The sequence below is a fragment of the Rhipicephalus sanguineus genome, chromosome 3 (assembly GCF_013339695.2).
Source record: "Rhipicephalus sanguineus isolate Rsan-2018 chromosome 3, BIME_Rsan_1.4, whole genome shotgun sequence".
NCBI lineage: Eukaryota > Metazoa > Arthropoda > Arachnida > Ixodida > Ixodidae > Rhipicephalus > Rhipicephalus sanguineus.
The window spans coordinates 8,514,891-8,531,597 of NC_051178.1; the positions used below are offsets into that span (position 1 = coordinate 8,514,891).

Below are 16,707 nucleotides of genomic sequence, written 5' to 3' on the forward strand. Positions count from 1 at the left end.
ACTTTCTTGTCTCCGCATGTTTTGCTGAGGTAAGTTTGAGTCTGTGCCCCGTTCCGCAAATGACCACAGACAACCCAACTCTCTGAACGAAAGGGATACACATGCTTTTCACGGCAACCAACATCAGTACCACATGGCATTATGGGGCAACGCACGACACCGCAACGCGACAGCATTCAGAAACAACCGGAATCGATGACAAAGGTGCCGCAAGCTGAAAGGTGGGAGCTAGAAAAAAACTAGAGAAAAGAGAAAACAGGAAGGTGGTGTCATGGCCGCTGGATGCAACAACGTTTGCAACCAGCGCCGTTTGCAGCCAGCAAGGATGAGCCCTAAATTCATAATAAATAAAATAGCTTCTAACATTTTGTCCAGACTTTATTTCACTGTTGAATTCGTTACATTATCATGAAAACGGTGTGACGGAAAGAGACAAAAACACTGAAAAGCACAGGAATGCAAGCAGTTGGTTTGTGTGTTTTCCAGCCTTTTCATCACTCTTTCCATCTCACCGTTTTCATATTAATTAATCCATAACAGCTCGCCCAATTGTCAGTATTGAAGCTACAGTCACTGAAATTCCAAATTGGCTTGAATCTCCTTATACAGTCGAGCCCGACTATATCAAACCCGTTTATATCAAATTATCCCATATACCGAACAATTTCTAAACACGGTAAATTTACATTGAGAATATATAGCAAAAGTTACTGTTACATCGAACGAAAATAGCAACGACAACCGATATATCAAACTCCATGTGCCTCAAAAGTGCCCCAGCAAGTTGGCTTTCCCTCGTGGTGTTGGGGAAAACTGCTGGCGCCACCCTAGAAAAAGTGGTTTAGACCCGGTTGTGCACGGGCAAACACCCCCCTGCAAGAAATGATCCTGGCCCGCTCGCAGCGCTTACAGCCAATCAGAGGCCGTCGTGCTTTCTCCGAGGCACGGAGGCGGTAGAAGTGAGCCCCATTTTTCCTTTCTTTATGCTTGCGTGCCTGTTGCTGCCTGTTTTCCTCGAGTCCTCATTCAGCGTGGTCCGTGCTGGTGGTGTTGCCTGTTGGTGCTCTGTGAACTTTATTGGCGTGCTGTCGTCATGGCTTGTGCAAAGAGGCAGAATTTGCTGTTCGCCGCGAAACTCGAAATCATAAATCGGGTCGAGCTCTTTCTATGTTGAGTAGATCGTGGGCTGATGTCACGAAGAAGACAATCCAGAACTGCTTTAGGCATGCCGGCTTCCGCATGCCTGGTGATGACACCCCAAATTCCGATGACAGCAGTGAAGACACCGCAGGTGTTTCCGCCGAAGTTTGGAGCGAGCTGGCAGAGTTCCCGGGAGCTATCGACGGATCGAAATTCGACGAGTTCGTCAGTGCGGACGATGATGTCACCATCATGGGTCAGCTACAAGATGAGGACTACGTTGCAGACGTCGTGCCGACCACGAGCCAAAGCGACAGCAATAAGGAAATTGACGATGGCCCATTGCCTACATCCTCCGAAGTGATTAGTGCACTTGCGTTGGTCCGGCGCTATTGCGTGAATGTGGAAGGTTGCGGCCTCAGCTGCTCCGACTCGTTGGACAACGTGGAGGCGTGCGTGCTGTCGCAGGCAGCGAAGTCGTTGACACAGAAGAAAATCCAGGACTATTTTGTTCCAAAGTAGGCCACGCAAGTAAGCCACCATATTAATAAAGTACTTTTCTTATTGTTATGTGCCTTTGTGTCTGTCATGAGTAAAGGGGCACGGGGCGCGTGCCGGACAGCACAAGGCGTCGATGGTGTGCGGGTAATGGAAAAGTACCCGATGGTGTGCACCCCCGCCACGTCGACGCAAGCCATTGGCCGGAGAAAGGCGCGTGCCACGCGACCCGAGCTGAGGTGTGGGACCACAGAAGAAGAGTTGGGCATTGTTCGGTGGAGTCGTCGAGGAGCAAGGTGGTGCAGGCCAGCGTCGCACCCGCGATGGGAACAGCAGGGCTGAGTTTTGGAGGCAGCGTTGTGCATGCCCCGGGAGGGTGGCCGTCGACCTCGGGGTCTACCGAGCGAGGCGTCCTGGGCTTGCGACAGCCTCAGCACGCAGTTCTCGTGGCACCTGCGGCACTACCACAGCTCGGCAAGACGACGGCGACCCACCGACAATCACTGGAGAGCCACGTCGGCAGTTCGACCCGGTGGCACCAAGGGGAGGCCAGGAGTAAGGCCTAACTGGACGAGGCAGATGTTCTCGACGAAGGGCCGGAGGACTGGCGACAAGGACGACTAACAAGGCGGCGGATCGACGACGACGATCCCAAGACGTCGAGAGCAGCTGCGACGACGACGCAGGACGTCGATCTTCGCATCGAATCGAGGCGACGGGCAACACGAACCGTAAGAACGTTCGATTCGCGTAGTGAGACTGAGGCGCCATAGTGGCCAGACTTTGGAGTCCGGAGGAGCTAAGCATAGCTTGTAGGCTTTGCGATTTGTTGTTAGTGATTGCGCGCTATAGCGTCACCTCTTCTAATGTTACTTTTTGATGTAAATGTTTTGGTGTGAGAATTTTTGTTTGCCGTGTCGTGTGATAAAAGTTTGTTTGCTGTGACGCCACGGTCTCCTGCCTGTCTCACTCTCCCCATTTCATTCCGCTTTGCAAGCGCTCCCGAGATACGTGACAGTGTCAAATCCTATAGCGGGCCTATATCGAATTATGCCATATATCGAACTAATAAACGTTTTTTGGCGAGTTCGATATACCCGGGTTCGACTGTATGAGAGGGTCGCACAGATGCTAAGCATTATTTCACGGCATTTGCATGTGATACCGTATCGTATGTGTGCTGTAAACATGTTTGGAGGAAGGAAAAGGTTTATCTTATTTTGCGTAAAGTAAACAATGGCAGCTGCAATTTTCGAGATTACTTTTTTTTGAAACGAAATGATTAAATCTGAAGCAACATACTCAGAGCCAAAATAAAGAATTTTGATGCATTAAGAAAGGTGTAGCGCCTCCAGGTTGGTTAGTTGTGGTCTTCTAGGAGACCAGAAAGATATGCCCACGATTACTTCTTCCGCAAAAAGCGATCGGCGCGTGAAGTTGCATCTTGGGCAAGGCAAGACCAAAAATTCCCAAGAGCTGCAAGTAATGTACAAGAAAGGTCGGTAATTAACTTATATGTACATGCTAAATTGATTTTAAAAGAAGATTTCGGGCGTCACATAAAGACGCACACGCTCAAGCATAACCTGCCGCAAGCGCGCCGCGCATGTGATCCAGCGGGCGTGCGCGTACCCCCCCCCCCCCCCCGGCAGGCCGTACCCGTGCGCTTTTTCATCCAGTGGCCGTGCCTGTAAAATACATTACGTTTTAAACAAAAAATGATGAACCGATGTGAAAGTAATATGTTCATTTAACCTTGAAAGGGGGGCTTTGTGGCAGTGCAGATTTTCCCTGGAAAGGTGTATTCACGGCATAGCATTCCTGCACTGCACTGAAACCACCTTTAAAGGGGTTGCATGCGGTTTATTCGTGTCGAAGCAAATTCGAATACTGTAATATTCGTTCGAATATTCGCACAAACCTAGATTTTAGAAATGCTGTTATCTTCTTTTCCGGATATTTTATTTTGAGTTTTCTTGAAAACTCTAGCCAGCTTGTTGGAGGCGGTCAAGGCAACATTTATGCCGTATTTTGCACCTGCATTCTTCACGCAATGTGATAATCAATGAACATAAGGAACTGTGACTGATTTTATTCCTTTATTAAGCCCACCCTTTTCACCTGATGCATACCTGCCAACCTCACTGCATGAAAATTCGGGAGACCGCACGAGGGGGGGGGGGATTGTTTTCGCATAGCGGAAATTACTGAGACTGGAGACTGACATTAGAAAGGGGTAAGGATGTTTGTTTTGAGCTGCTTGAACCAAACTTCTTTACTTGTGAAGGCACCAAGGCAGTTCACAGGTGCACGTGGCACAGAATCCGTACTTGTCACCTTTCCGCAAAGTCACAAAGCACGGAAACCCAGCTGTGTATGAGTCCAGAAACACTTGCAAGTACTTTGATTTTGACGCCGTCATCGACCTTCTAACTGAACTCTGGAAACACGCAACCCCCACGGCAGACGGTGTAGTGTACAAAATGCGGAGGCCAAGACGGAGATGCAAAAGTTCTGGCTAGGCTCAACGGAAACGATTGCCGCAAATGAACTGAACGGTGGCCGGAGCGGCAAGATTGCGACACGCGGTGCTGTTTCTCCCACGCCGATATCGAGAGTGAAAAGCACAATGGGGGCCGCTTACTTACTGCCGGTCTGCCGGCCACCCCTCCTTTGGAAAATGGAATGTGCTTGTCAGTCTCGCCGTCTCGTTATCGGAGCGCTCGTGCAGCGCCGCGGCTCCGGCCGCCGTGCAATTTTGGCAATCTTTTTCCGTTGAGACTGTACCATTTCCCTCGCCTTCTTTCGGTACGGTGGCGAATGCTTCTCACGGCCAGCCGGCCAGCCTTCGCCCAGATGCGCAGTGCCTAGAATGTACTCAGCGGTACTCTACGATATGGTCACAACGAAATAGAAGTGTGGTGGCGAGTGCTCTTCTGCAGCACCGCTACAGCAGGAAAGGCTGACGTACGTGCATGATTTTAAAAAAGAGAGAGAAAAGAACCCGCCTCTGCTGTGGTGGCGACTTTTCGGGAGATTCGAGATGACATTCGTACAATCGGGAGATAAGGTCCAAATTCGGGAGTCTCCCGGACAATTCGGGAGAGTTGGCAGGTATGCTGATGTCATACTGCCTTTCACCCAGTGAAGTAATTATAGAAGGTCTTAGCCCTTCAATCTGTTTTTTAAAGCTTTCTTGTAGTGGTTGTGCTGCCGTTCCATCATGAAGTACAACCAACTAGCCCATGTTTCGGTCTTATTATGAAGTGGCGCTACGCTAAACGCATACTTGTTGTGATGAGGTTATCGGCAATAAGTTAAAACAGCGCGTTCGTCGGCGGCTGCCACCTCGCCTTCGTTCTTGCCCAATGCTCACCCGCAAAGGCACCGCCGCAATTGCGTGAAAGTTGGAAACATTGATAGACCGATCTCTGCACTTTTGGAAAAGGAAAGTTCTGCGGCACAGTAAACTTTCGTAGTATGCAGGGTATGCACTAGCCGGTAGGCACAGGCGCACTCACCGGTAGGCATAACTATGGCTTAAGGCCGTCAGCGAATGCATTAGGCTCCACGAGACTCAGTCAGGGATTTGTCGCAGCTATGTTTTAACTGTTAGTACATTTGAAGCCAGTACTACGTATTAATGAGGTTTGACTGTATCAAAAAAAAAAAAAAAAAAAAAGAGGCTTGCATTTGCAGTGAGCCTACTCTGATTGTTTTCACTGGGACCACTCTTCACAGAGTCCAGCCTGCCAGAGAACAGCATCTTTCCAATTCGTGATCTTGGAGAGTGAGATCCTGCCATAGAACTAAATGAGAGGGAGATCTCTGAGGAAGGCACAAATGTTCAAAGAACCAGTTTGTTATACAACCACGCAAATTTAATCCACTACTAGGATCCATTTTGAACGCACTTCTTGCCTCTTGCTCTGCTTGCCTACTATAGTTACCCGTCATGGGAAGTTCAATATTTTGGAACGAACACCCACAGATCTAATCACAAACAAGTTGGCCACCAAGAGTAAAAACGACGCAAATGCTTTGAAAATCTTTTCAGTTACACAGCCACAAGAACTGCCTTAGCCCAATCGTGCTTCCTGGCACTCACAAGTATAGAGGTTTATTTGTGATTGGCAGGGCTTACAGGTTATGGCAGGTAAGAAGAGTCTCCAATGTTATATGTTTAATGAGTACCTGTGGAGCTTCAGCAGGGGGTGCCTGTGTCCAGCGCATCTCAATGGCCTCCTCTTTCAAGGTTTCGTCCAAGTTGGCATCAGCTGCTATGTCATTCTCGGTTGGTGCCAAGCAGGCAGTGGACTTGCCGTTTGCTGATGCTTCTCCTGAGTTGACCGGCAACTCGAGGGAGACACCATTGCACTGCATCACAGAAAAAAGCGTCCTGCATAAATGACAGAGTCACGGTCTACCTCGACATATCGAATATGCATATATTGAATTATCGCCTATATCAGGGGTTCCCAAATTTTCTGGCCTTGGGGAACACCAACGGCTTCTCCAGAGCGCTGTGAAACCCTTAAGTTTTTCTTTAGTGCGCAGACACTGAGATGGGGGAAGGGGGGGGGTGTTGTAATGTTTTTAGGGGCGAAGCTCCTTAAGGCGGCACCCGTTCGTCCCTCGTAGTCGTAGTCGTAGTGCGTAACCAGTCTTACGCTTTGACCTCCAAGGTGGTGCCGGTGGGAGATTTTTCCTGTGCGTTGTTGAACAATAAAAAATTCGCAGCGGTAGCTAAAAGCCGACTTCTTCTGTCTCTCATTCCCATTAGCAGCCATTCTTTACCTCCAAGGTAGTGCCTGGTGAGATTTCTCCTGTGCGTGATTAAACAATAAAAATTTTGTTCGAAACGCCGTTGATTGATGAAATAAACCAACGAAAGACGCCAGATGTTTTGTAAAAGCAAAACGGAAGAACGCCAGATGTTTCTAAAGGAAAACGAAAAGACGCCAGCTGCTTAACAAAAGACGCCAGATGTTTTCTAAAGCAATGGTTTTCTAAACAATGAAAATTCACAGCGTACATGTAAAATTAAAGTGAGCTGCAAGTCGTCATAACTCATCGAACCTTTAGTATAAACGCGCCCGATCTCACGTCGGTGATGATGTACTGGGCAGAATTCACGGAAGATTCACGGTTTACCGATGAACCTCCGCAGCTTCGCCCACTCATCATCATTCACTCCGTGGATATGCTGTGATTTTTTTGATGCGCACAACCAATGTATTAACACTGTTGCATTCGCCTGAATACAGTAGAACCCTGCTGATGCTTTTTTCACGGCACCATAAGAAAACAACGTAACAGCCGAGAAACGGGGAAAAAATGAGAACTCACAGTCATGGTGAGAAGCACACAACTTTATTTCAAAGCTTGAAGAAATTGTCAGTACAAGGGGAGCACCTGCAGTGCCATGTAGCTTTCGGCATCGTCACTGCACGCTAATTTCCGCGACAAATCCGACACTGCACTTAAACACGACCACCCACAAAAGAGAGACAGGTAACGCGAGAAGACCACGAATAGCATTTCGTACAATAACTATAGTGATGAGTCCACACCGGCATCCAGCCCACGCAAACAGGATGACTCCAGTATACAAAACCTATCTCGAAGTTCGTACTTTTGTTCAATGCATCAAAGCTAATTTTTAGCACCCAAACATGTGATAGGTGTCCTCTTTAGATGAAAAATGTTGATTTCGAAGGTCGTGTTTCTGGTGGCGGGGCTTAAAGATGGATAATAGATTTCAGCTTCATGGCTTCTGGAGGTCAATTCGATCGTCAAGCCACCAAGCGGACGAAGCCAAGCCACATGAAAAGTCAACTTCACCGCATGGGCTGTCTCAGAGAACCGGTTCGAAACGTACAATGCAGGATTGATCCCACTGTTGCAACGTAATAGGTTCCCAATGCATTGGATCGCAGGAGAGCTATGCCCGGGCCAACCAAAAACGACGTAGCAATCAGGAAAACACAGCAACTGGGAACGTAACAGCGGGGCTCTACTGTAATACTGAAGGCCATCACTGTCAATCTGCAACTTGTGATAATACATAGTGTCAGGACGAGGGACGTAACGAGGTGCGAGCCGGGAGCGAGATCCGAGACGACCAGCCAATTCGTGACCAGAACGAAGACCGACATTATTAACATAAAGGTGACGTAACAAAGGACATATGGCGCCACCAGTAAGTCAGACACCGGGGCACACTAGTAGCGACCACGATATCTCTCTCCTTTCAGACTGATGGCACAACACACATACTACAAATTCAAACGGTCTGGTGGAACGACCCGACGACCGCTTCTTGTACGAACCACGGGATCACAACCGTCAGCGTCTCGTTGCTCACCGGCCTGTTCGGCAGTAGGACAGCTAAGTGGCACAACACTTGTTTCGCTTTCTTGCGCTGTAAGGTGTTCAGTCCCACTCGGGGCAGTCGAGCTGTCAAACGGCACAAGGTGACGGCGATTACGCTGAAGCACTGTACCTTCATCTGTCTCTACGACGCATGACCTTGGGCGCTGTTGCCTGTAAATCATCTGGGCGTACCCAAACTCTGTTCCCCAGTTCTAGGGGTGGCAAAGGTCGAGCGCGATGGCGATCATTGAAATCATTTTCGTAATGTTTTTTGTTGACTTTATCTCTTTCGGCTACGTGCTCTGGCACAGGCCACACTGGTTGAAGCAATTCTTCTGTCTTTGGTAGCCTTGTCCTCAGCTGCCTTCCCATTAATAGTTGTGCAGGAGAGTATCCGCTGTTGCCTGGCGTATCTCGATAATCCAGGAGAGCAAGATAGGGGTCTGTGGCTTTTGAGAACAAGTTCTTGACTATTTTCACCATTCTCTTCACTTCCCCATTTGACCGAGGGTAGTCAGGACTGCTTGTTACGAGTTGAAAACCATAGGACCGTGCGAAAGCAGCCATCTCGTGTGAGGAAAATGGTGGTCCATTGTCGGATCTGACGATCCTAGGAATGCCATGTCTAGCAAACAAGCTCTTGAGGATCTCTCTGATCACTCCCGCCATAGTGCATCTGAGCGTCACAACTTCCGGGTATCACGAGTAGTAGTCCACGACAACTAAGAAAGTCTGTCCATTGCAGTGGCACAGGTCCATGCCCAAGACTTCCCATGAAGTTCCGGGTAGGGGAGTCGGAATGAGAGGTTCCGCAGGGTTTGCATGAATTGAGGTGCATCGTTCGCACTTGGAGACTAATGCAGTGATGTCCGCAGAGATACCCGGCCACCATACGCACTCGCAGGCCTTAGCCCTGCAGCGATTGATACCTTGGTGCCCCTCGTAGAGGAGTGTCCACACGGACGGTCTCAGTTCAGGAGGGACGATAATGCAGGTGCCTTTAAGTAGAAGGCCATCACATATTGAGATTTCGTTGGCAGCTGAGTAATACCTCGTAAGGTGAAGTGGCATTTTGCTTTTCTGAGGCCACCCTCGTTGGACATAAGTGGCCAGAATCTGGCACTCGCCGTCAGAGTTTTGCTCTCTTTTCAAGTCGTCTACATTTATCGGTAGAACCTCGGAGCTGCAAGCGACAGCATCAGCTGCGAAGAGCTCTATAAGGTCCACGGGACTAGACTTCTTAGGGGGTATCCGAGACAGCGTGTCGGCGGTGGCGAGCAACTTTCCTGGAACGTAAAGCACGGAAAACTGGTAACACATCAGTTTCAGGCGAAGCCTTTGGATTCGGGGCGGAAGCATGTCCAGTTCCATTTTTCTAAACAGTGATACTAGCGGCTGGTGGTCAGTTTCGACTTCGAACTTCATTCCACGCACAAACTCATCGAACCGCTGCACTTCCCATGTTACAGCCAAAGCTTCCTTCTCGGTTGCTCCATAGGAGTCATGGATCTGGATGCAAAAGCCACCGGTCTGCGCTCCCCTGAAGGTTGGATTTGTAACAGCACTGCGCCTAAACCGAAAGAACTGGCATCCGTTGAGATGGTTGTTGGGAAAGCACGGTGATACTTTGCCATACACCGGTCGGTTGTGAGAAGATCTCTGACTTTTTGGAAGGCGGCTTCCTGATCATGCTGCCATGTCCAAGCTGTATTCTTGTTTAGGAGGATGCGCAGAGGAGCAGTAACGTCCGAAATACAGGGAAGGAACCGAGCCAGATGGTTAACAATGCCAAGGAGGCGGCGTACAGCTACGACATCTTCGGGCGGCTCCATTGAGCGTACAGCCTCAAGCTTAGCGGGATCTGGCCTGATACCTTCCGCCGAAACAATGACACCGAGGAAAGGGACCTCCGAGACGCCGAACTTGCACTTCGATGAGTTGAGTGTGACTCTTGCCTTTTCCAGGCGAGAAAGTACTTGTTGCAGGCGAAGATCAGGCTCTTTCTTGTCCCGTTCGAAAACCAGGACATCATCGATCATGTTCGCAACCCCTTCCTGCCCGTCTATTATCCTTGCCATTTGTTTCTGAAAATAGTCAGGGGCGGAAGTTATACCGAAAGGGAGGCGACAAAAACAGTAACGTCCAAAAGGCGTTACAAATGCAGTGAGCTCTTGAGAAGCCTCAGCCAACTTCACTTGGTGAAAGCTGGACGTTGCGTCTAACTTCGAGAAGACCGTTGAGTTACCCAGTAGACCGAGGACTTGCTCGACGGTGGGTAGGATGTGTCTTTCACGAAGCACGACTTCATTGAGATGAGTCAAGTCTACGCAAAGTCTGTAGCCACCCGAGGACTTGGGGACTACCACTAGTAAAGCACACCAAGGTGTAGGTTTGTCAATGCGTCAGATAACTCCCTCAGCTTCCATCTTATCGAGCTGACTTTTGACTTCTGCTTGTAACCGAATCGGAATATGTTGAGGAGCACTTAGCGAGAATGGCACCGCATCCGGCTTCAGTCAAATAGTGTACTCTTCCTTTAAAGGGGCCATGACATAATCTGTGTTGTGGATTAATCCTTGTGCATTCACAAATAAGCTAGCGAAATTTTAGCCCATTTGGTCGATCACTTAATTTATAATCGAATATTTTTATAAACACGCGAGTGGCCCGAGGGTCAGGCAACACTGGTGCACTCGCGAGCCGTGACATAACAAGTAGCCAGCTGTGCAAGCATCTGCATTGCGGCGAACGATAGTGTTTCTTGGTCAGCTGCACGTGATATCGAGATATTTTAGCTTTCTTCAGCTTGGCACTGAAATTGAATGATTTGCAGCGGCTGAAACTTTGGTAGAAGATGACTGCTCCGTTCGGTGCTGCACATGATGTCACATGCGCCATGGCAAAATGGCGGTCGCTGGCGGTGGGCGGGGTTTACAGCCGGCGACTTCTAGGGCTTGTTTTGCACTGAAATATTCTTTTACGGCCCACTTTTGAAATCTGTATAGGCATAGTAGACCCTCTACTTCTAGTTTTCGCTGGAAACCACAGATCTTTGGGCGACCGTGTCATGGCCCCTTTAAGGTCCCCAGCCTGGAAAACAACATTGCATCGTCTGAGCAGCGGTAGTGTCAACGCCGCTGAGGAAGTTCACTACTTGTAGTGCTTGTAAGGCTGGAAAACCCAGTAACGGTACGGTGAGCGAGTGGATGACGTACAGGCGTTGAGAGCTGGTCTTGCCTCGCCAGATGAGGTGCACAGTATAAGAGCCAAGAACTTACAGCGGCTGGTTCCCTGGACCAGTCAGCTGGTTATCCATGCGATCGAGCTTCGAAGGCAGGTTGAGAAAGTCATGTGGCACTGCCGAAACCTCTGCCCCCGAGCCCACTTTGAACGAAGTCGTGTAGTTGTCGACCGTGACGTCGATGTACTTTGCGTTTGCTGGCGACTCGAGGGTGTGCAGATGGATGGATGCGAGCTTGTTTCGTTTCCCTTGCGACTTGCGTGAGCGGCAAACTTCTGCAAAATGTCCGCGTTTACGGCAATTATTTCAGAGTGAGTGTCTTGCAGGGCATTCAGACCGTGGGTGGGGTGAGCGTCCACAAAAAGAACAAGCATCTTGACGGCTATCGATGGGCGCGTCCCGAGGCTTTGCCTTGGAAGGCCGAGTAGCGTCAATCTCGATATGCGACGGTGTTGCGTAGTTCGCTTGAGCCATCTTTTCCTTTTCGGCGTCCTCGGCTTGGCGAGCTTGCACCCAGGCGTCTTTCAGTAGGAGCTTTGAACTTCGGCAAAGTTGTTCTGAGATACGGGTATCCCTTAGGCCTACCACAAACCGATCACGGACGAGTCTCTCTTCGGTAAGTGCAGAGGAGTAATTGCAGCGTTTAACGAGCCGGCATAATTCGGCATAGCATGCGTCTACACTTTCGCCCGGTAACTGTGTCCGTTTGTGGAAGCGGGACGATTCGTATAGTTCGTTCACGGGGTGAAAGAAGTGTTCTGTTCAACGTGCGACCACAGTGTCGTAGGAATGCGCCGATGCTTCGTCAAGAGAAAACGTTTCCAGTAATGGATGCGCTTCTCAGTGATGCTACGGAGGACTTCTGATTCGGAGCAATTTTTGGAGCAGCAAAATTTCCGTTTTGGAGCACTTTGGAGCAGATATTTTTGCATCTGGGAGCACTTAGGAGCAGCGAATTTCACATCCTGGAGTGCACTACAGAAGCATATTGCAATAACATTCAAGCACCGGAATATTACTATGGGGCTCTTGTGAAGGCTAGAAATATTTCGATTCATTGCAAATCTCATGGAAAAAATCATCTCAGGAGAACTCCATACTCCTCCTAAAGACTTCATTCGCTAATGAAAAAATAAGGGCTCATGCAGTTGAGTGTTCTAAATTAACCTCTTCGACGATTATTTTCGACACTAGCAAATAAACAGAATACCAGATCGATAAAATTGCACTTTATGAAATAACACTCTAAATACATCTATGTGGTTATCAGCAGACATTGTAGACAAACGCCGTGATGTACAGCAGTGCCTCAATGCCAAAGAGCCACACCGTCCCTAATGCATTCCCCTAAGAAAACTCCAAGGCGAAAGCCAGGTTCCTTTTCTTCTCGATCGACGGGTTGATCCTCCCCCTCCTTCTCTGCAAGCTATCTGCACCTCACCTGGTTTTGCGCTAGCTCCATGATCGGCGCACCGATTACGGAAGCAGTGTAAAGCGACGATGTCGTGATGGCGTCATCACGTGACATCACGATATATGACGCCATGATGACGTCACAAGTTTTGACGATCTATGACGTGATGATGACGCCATCACATGATTATTTCTTGCATCAATCGATTGACGCCGCCGACGGTCAATTTTCGTGTTTGATAAAGCATCTGATGCTTTCGCATTAATATTGCATATTGAACGTTAACAACCTGGCCTTACATACCAAACTGTCCTCCACCATGTCACCTCCTTGCCATGCGCGAAACAGCTTCGCTTATCATCCACTTCACAGAGTGAAATGGCTCCTCAACTTTTTTAAAATGTTTATTGTGATAACAACATACCTGCCAAGTTTGGAGAAACGGAATCCGGGAGATCTACTCAACGGGGGGGGGAGGTACTGCGATAGAAATTATATGGACACTGTCAGCGGGATTTTGCGGTCACCGCTGATCTGTACAGAGTCCAAACCGATAACGTCGCTTACGCATCGTCTGTTTCACCTGCGAGTAAAAGCGCGCTAGCGCTAGAGACGAACGCGGTTGAAGCAGCGATCAAACGACCCGGCCGTCACCGTCGCACCAAGGGCATATGCGATAACATCGCTCCGCGTGCAAGGCCTGTCGTCGCTTGCTTACCAGTTATTTCGTCGGGAAAGGGACCATAAGGGACGCCGTTGAGACGGGGACGGTCGCGATCGAGCGCTGGCGAACGGGCCATCTCGAGAGACATCGGTAACGGCTACCCTTTTAAGTGCTGGACTCTCCACTTAAAGCAGTAGTGACACAAAATTTTGAAGGCGAGATAACTTGTGGGATAGATTTGTGTGTACACAAACGCATCATCTACGAAATATTAAAGGCTGATATAACCTATAACACATTTAGGATCAATTTTTAAATTGCGTGTAGCGCATCTGTACGCGAAACGTCCCACCTCGCGTCGCGACATCAAACAGCCATTTCCGGGAGATTTTCTTATGACCCGTACAACCGGGAGAAACGTTCAAAATCTGGGAGTCTCCCGGGTAATCCGGGAGACTTGGCAGGTATGTAACAATTATATGGACGCTCTCCGCGGATTTTTGCCGTCGCCATTGCCGTAATTTTCTGTATAAAGACCAAATTAATAACATCCCCACGCGCATTCTAGCCGCGGGTAAAAGCTGGCGACGAACGCGGCTGAAGCGGAGATTAAGCTAGCCGGCCGTCTATCTCCGTCGCACGGACAGCACATGAGATAACATCTTCCCGCGTGCGGGCCTGCCGTCGATTGCTCATCAAACAGAGAGCAAACGCCCCGCCCGTCTTTTGTAAGGAGCATGAAAGGACGCCAGAGGAGCGGGGGGGGGGGGGGGGGGTAGGGGGGAAGGGGACCGCATCGTTCGAAGGGCGCAGTCGCTTGCGCGCGCGCCATCTCGAGGCATCAGGAGACGGCTCGTAAACTTGCTGTGCTCTCAACGCTTACTTCGTGTTTAGAGAACTCAGAGCAAGAAAACGCTTGGGTTCCTGGAGCGGTCATATTCCCTTAAACCAGTGTTTTGTTGAGTTACACGAGATCGAATCCAAAAGAGTTAGCTGCTAGCCTTACTTTGTTTAACAATACAATTTGTTGGTATCGCATTCATTGCTTTGCCCTTAAGCGAAACTGAGTTTTTTTACTCGTCAGCTATTGACCCCCGAAAGTGAGGGGCGGACGTGTAACATGGGGTAGCCGCTTCAATGTGGGCCGTCAGCGACGCGCCCGCTACTGACAGCTGCGCATTTGTGGCTGCTCCGACCAGGATATATGCTTTTATTAATGAGATGACATTTTTAAAAACCAAGCAAAAAAATTCGAATTGGAACCCTAGCACATGAGCTCAAAAGGGCAGGGCCTTTTAGGGGGTATTTACCGCAGAGTGATTAAACTCGGACGTGCTGGTATAAGCAATTACGAAAAAGCTCTTCCGAATGAAGATCCATGGATAAAGTATATCCGAGGAAAAGTGTGAACGCGTGTCCACCGTTCGCGTGCTCTTCCATAAACGCGAAGCAAGGAAAATTCGACATTGTTCCATATATATACTGCTAGGGATCCCAGATTTCATTCCGCGATGTCCGGAAACAGAAGTGACAGACATTTTAGCAGCACACATGTAGTTAATACTGAACATTGCTTTCCTTACGTGCCGTGCGACGCTTGAAACGAGCTATCAGCAGCGTTTCTAGAACAGACGACGTCCGCCGATGAATCGCCGTCGCACTTTCTCGCTACCCAGAGGCCTAGACGTCACGAGCCTCTGCGGAGAGCGCGTTTTGCTGTCGAGCCGACTTGCAGAACAGAAGCTGCGTCGGCACCGTGCATGGCATCGTGGCTTATTCAGGACGCACGCACGAGCGCTATTCATTCAGTGGAATAATTCTTGGTCCATGGTTGCGACTTTGGCAGCCCCAAGATCAAGCTGCACATGTTCTGACGCGCCGGCCGTGCGATTGCCGGGGATAGACGCCCCCAAACCCGAGACTTTGGCGCAGTTTGGCGCAATTTTCGTCGATATTATCAGGATGGCGCAGTAAATACAATTTGGCGCACTTTGGCGCAGTTGGCGCAGGAGCGGAATCACTGGCTTCTGATCCCATGCAGCATAAGAGAGAACGTACTTGCACGTTGGACGCGGCACGCTGTATTCCTGACACTGCAGCATAATCTTCATAACGTGACTTCCGAGACGGCCAACTTGCTGGGTTGGAAAAGTTGAAGGGTTCCGGCTGTCGGAAAGAGACACTGAGCCATTCTGCAGGAGGTGCCGTTTTGGTTTCGTCCTGGGCCATTTCCGCGTTGCTCCGGAATGCGCAGTAGCCTATGCAGCTATTTCAGCTGCCACCACTTCTGACACCATGTCGGGATGGGGGACGTAACGACGTGCGAGCCGGGAGCGAGATCCGAGACGACCAGCCAAATCGTGACCAGAATGAAGACCGACTTTATTAACATAAAGGTGACGTAACAAAGTACATATGGCGCCACCAGTAAGTCAGACACTGGGGCGCACTAGTAGCGACCACAACGCGTAGATTCCTCCCTGTGATAAGATTAGTTTGCCGTTCCGGCGCCCGGGGGCGTCGATGTTGCAATGAAATAAATACGGCGCACATGACCAGCCAGTCATGTGTGGAACCCGCCAAGGTACGTGTGTGTAATTCGGTCCGGTGACCGGCATCGCCCAGGACTACCCAGTTATCACAAGTGGCGACGAGGTCGACTAACGAACCGGACGGGCACAGCACAATCACACGTCATGCCTGTCGTCGGGAAGCTGGATTTGTTCGACCCGAGTACATCGGAGTGGGCGGAATACCGTGAGCGGGCCGAGCTGTACTTCGTCGCGAACGACATCCCGAGCGACAAGCAGACAGCTGTATTTTTGACATGCTGCGGTCCAGAGACTTATTCTCTGCTACGAGGCCTCCTAGCACCAAGCAGGCCCGCCCAAGCAGGACTGACCGAAATTTTTACCACACTTGGCAAGCACTACGCCCCTCGAGTATCAGAAGTAGTGGCAAGTTTCAAGTTTTTCTCGAGGCATCGAAAAGAGGGGGAGACCGTGAGTGACTACATTGCCTCGTTGAAGAAATTAGCCGAAGACTGCAATTTCGCAACATTTCGAGAGCGCATGTTGCGCGACCAGATAGTCAGCGGAATCAATGACACAACCATGCAAACACGGCTGCTGGAAACGACGTGTTTAACCTTCAAAACTGCGAAGGACACCGTCGTAGCTATGGAGGCTGCGCGTAAAGATTCACGCGCATTGAGCTGTCAGTAAGCACAGCTACTATCTGACGAAGCTCCGGAGCAAGCGAACGTTGTCGCCTCGGCGAAAAATGATAGCTGTTGCATTCATTGCGGGGGAGGTCATTCTACGCGTTGGTGTAGGCACGGCAACACCATCTGTCACAACTGCCCCCAAAAAGGGC

The 16,707-nt window shown here is 49.6% G+C and overlaps 1 protein-coding gene across 1 annotated transcript in view; it reads right to left on the minus strand.

Annotated features, from left to right (window-relative positions):
• The window catches only part of LOC125756261 (uncharacterized), a 65,529-nt gene extending 49,815 nt beyond the window's left edge, over positions 1 to 15,714 (minus strand). Inside the window, exons 1-2 of the mRNA XM_049413136.1 lie at positions 15,391 to 15,714; positions 5,833 to 6,015 (exon numbers count right to left, since the gene is read on the minus strand). Coding sequence (XP_049269093.1) covers positions 5,833 to 6,015; positions 15,391 to 15,561 — 354 coding nt within the window. The 5' untranslated portion in view covers positions 15,562 to 15,714. The remainder of the gene's footprint in view (positions 1 to 5,832; positions 6,016 to 15,390) is intronic.
• Positions 15,715 to 16,707: the final 993 nt, after the last annotated feature.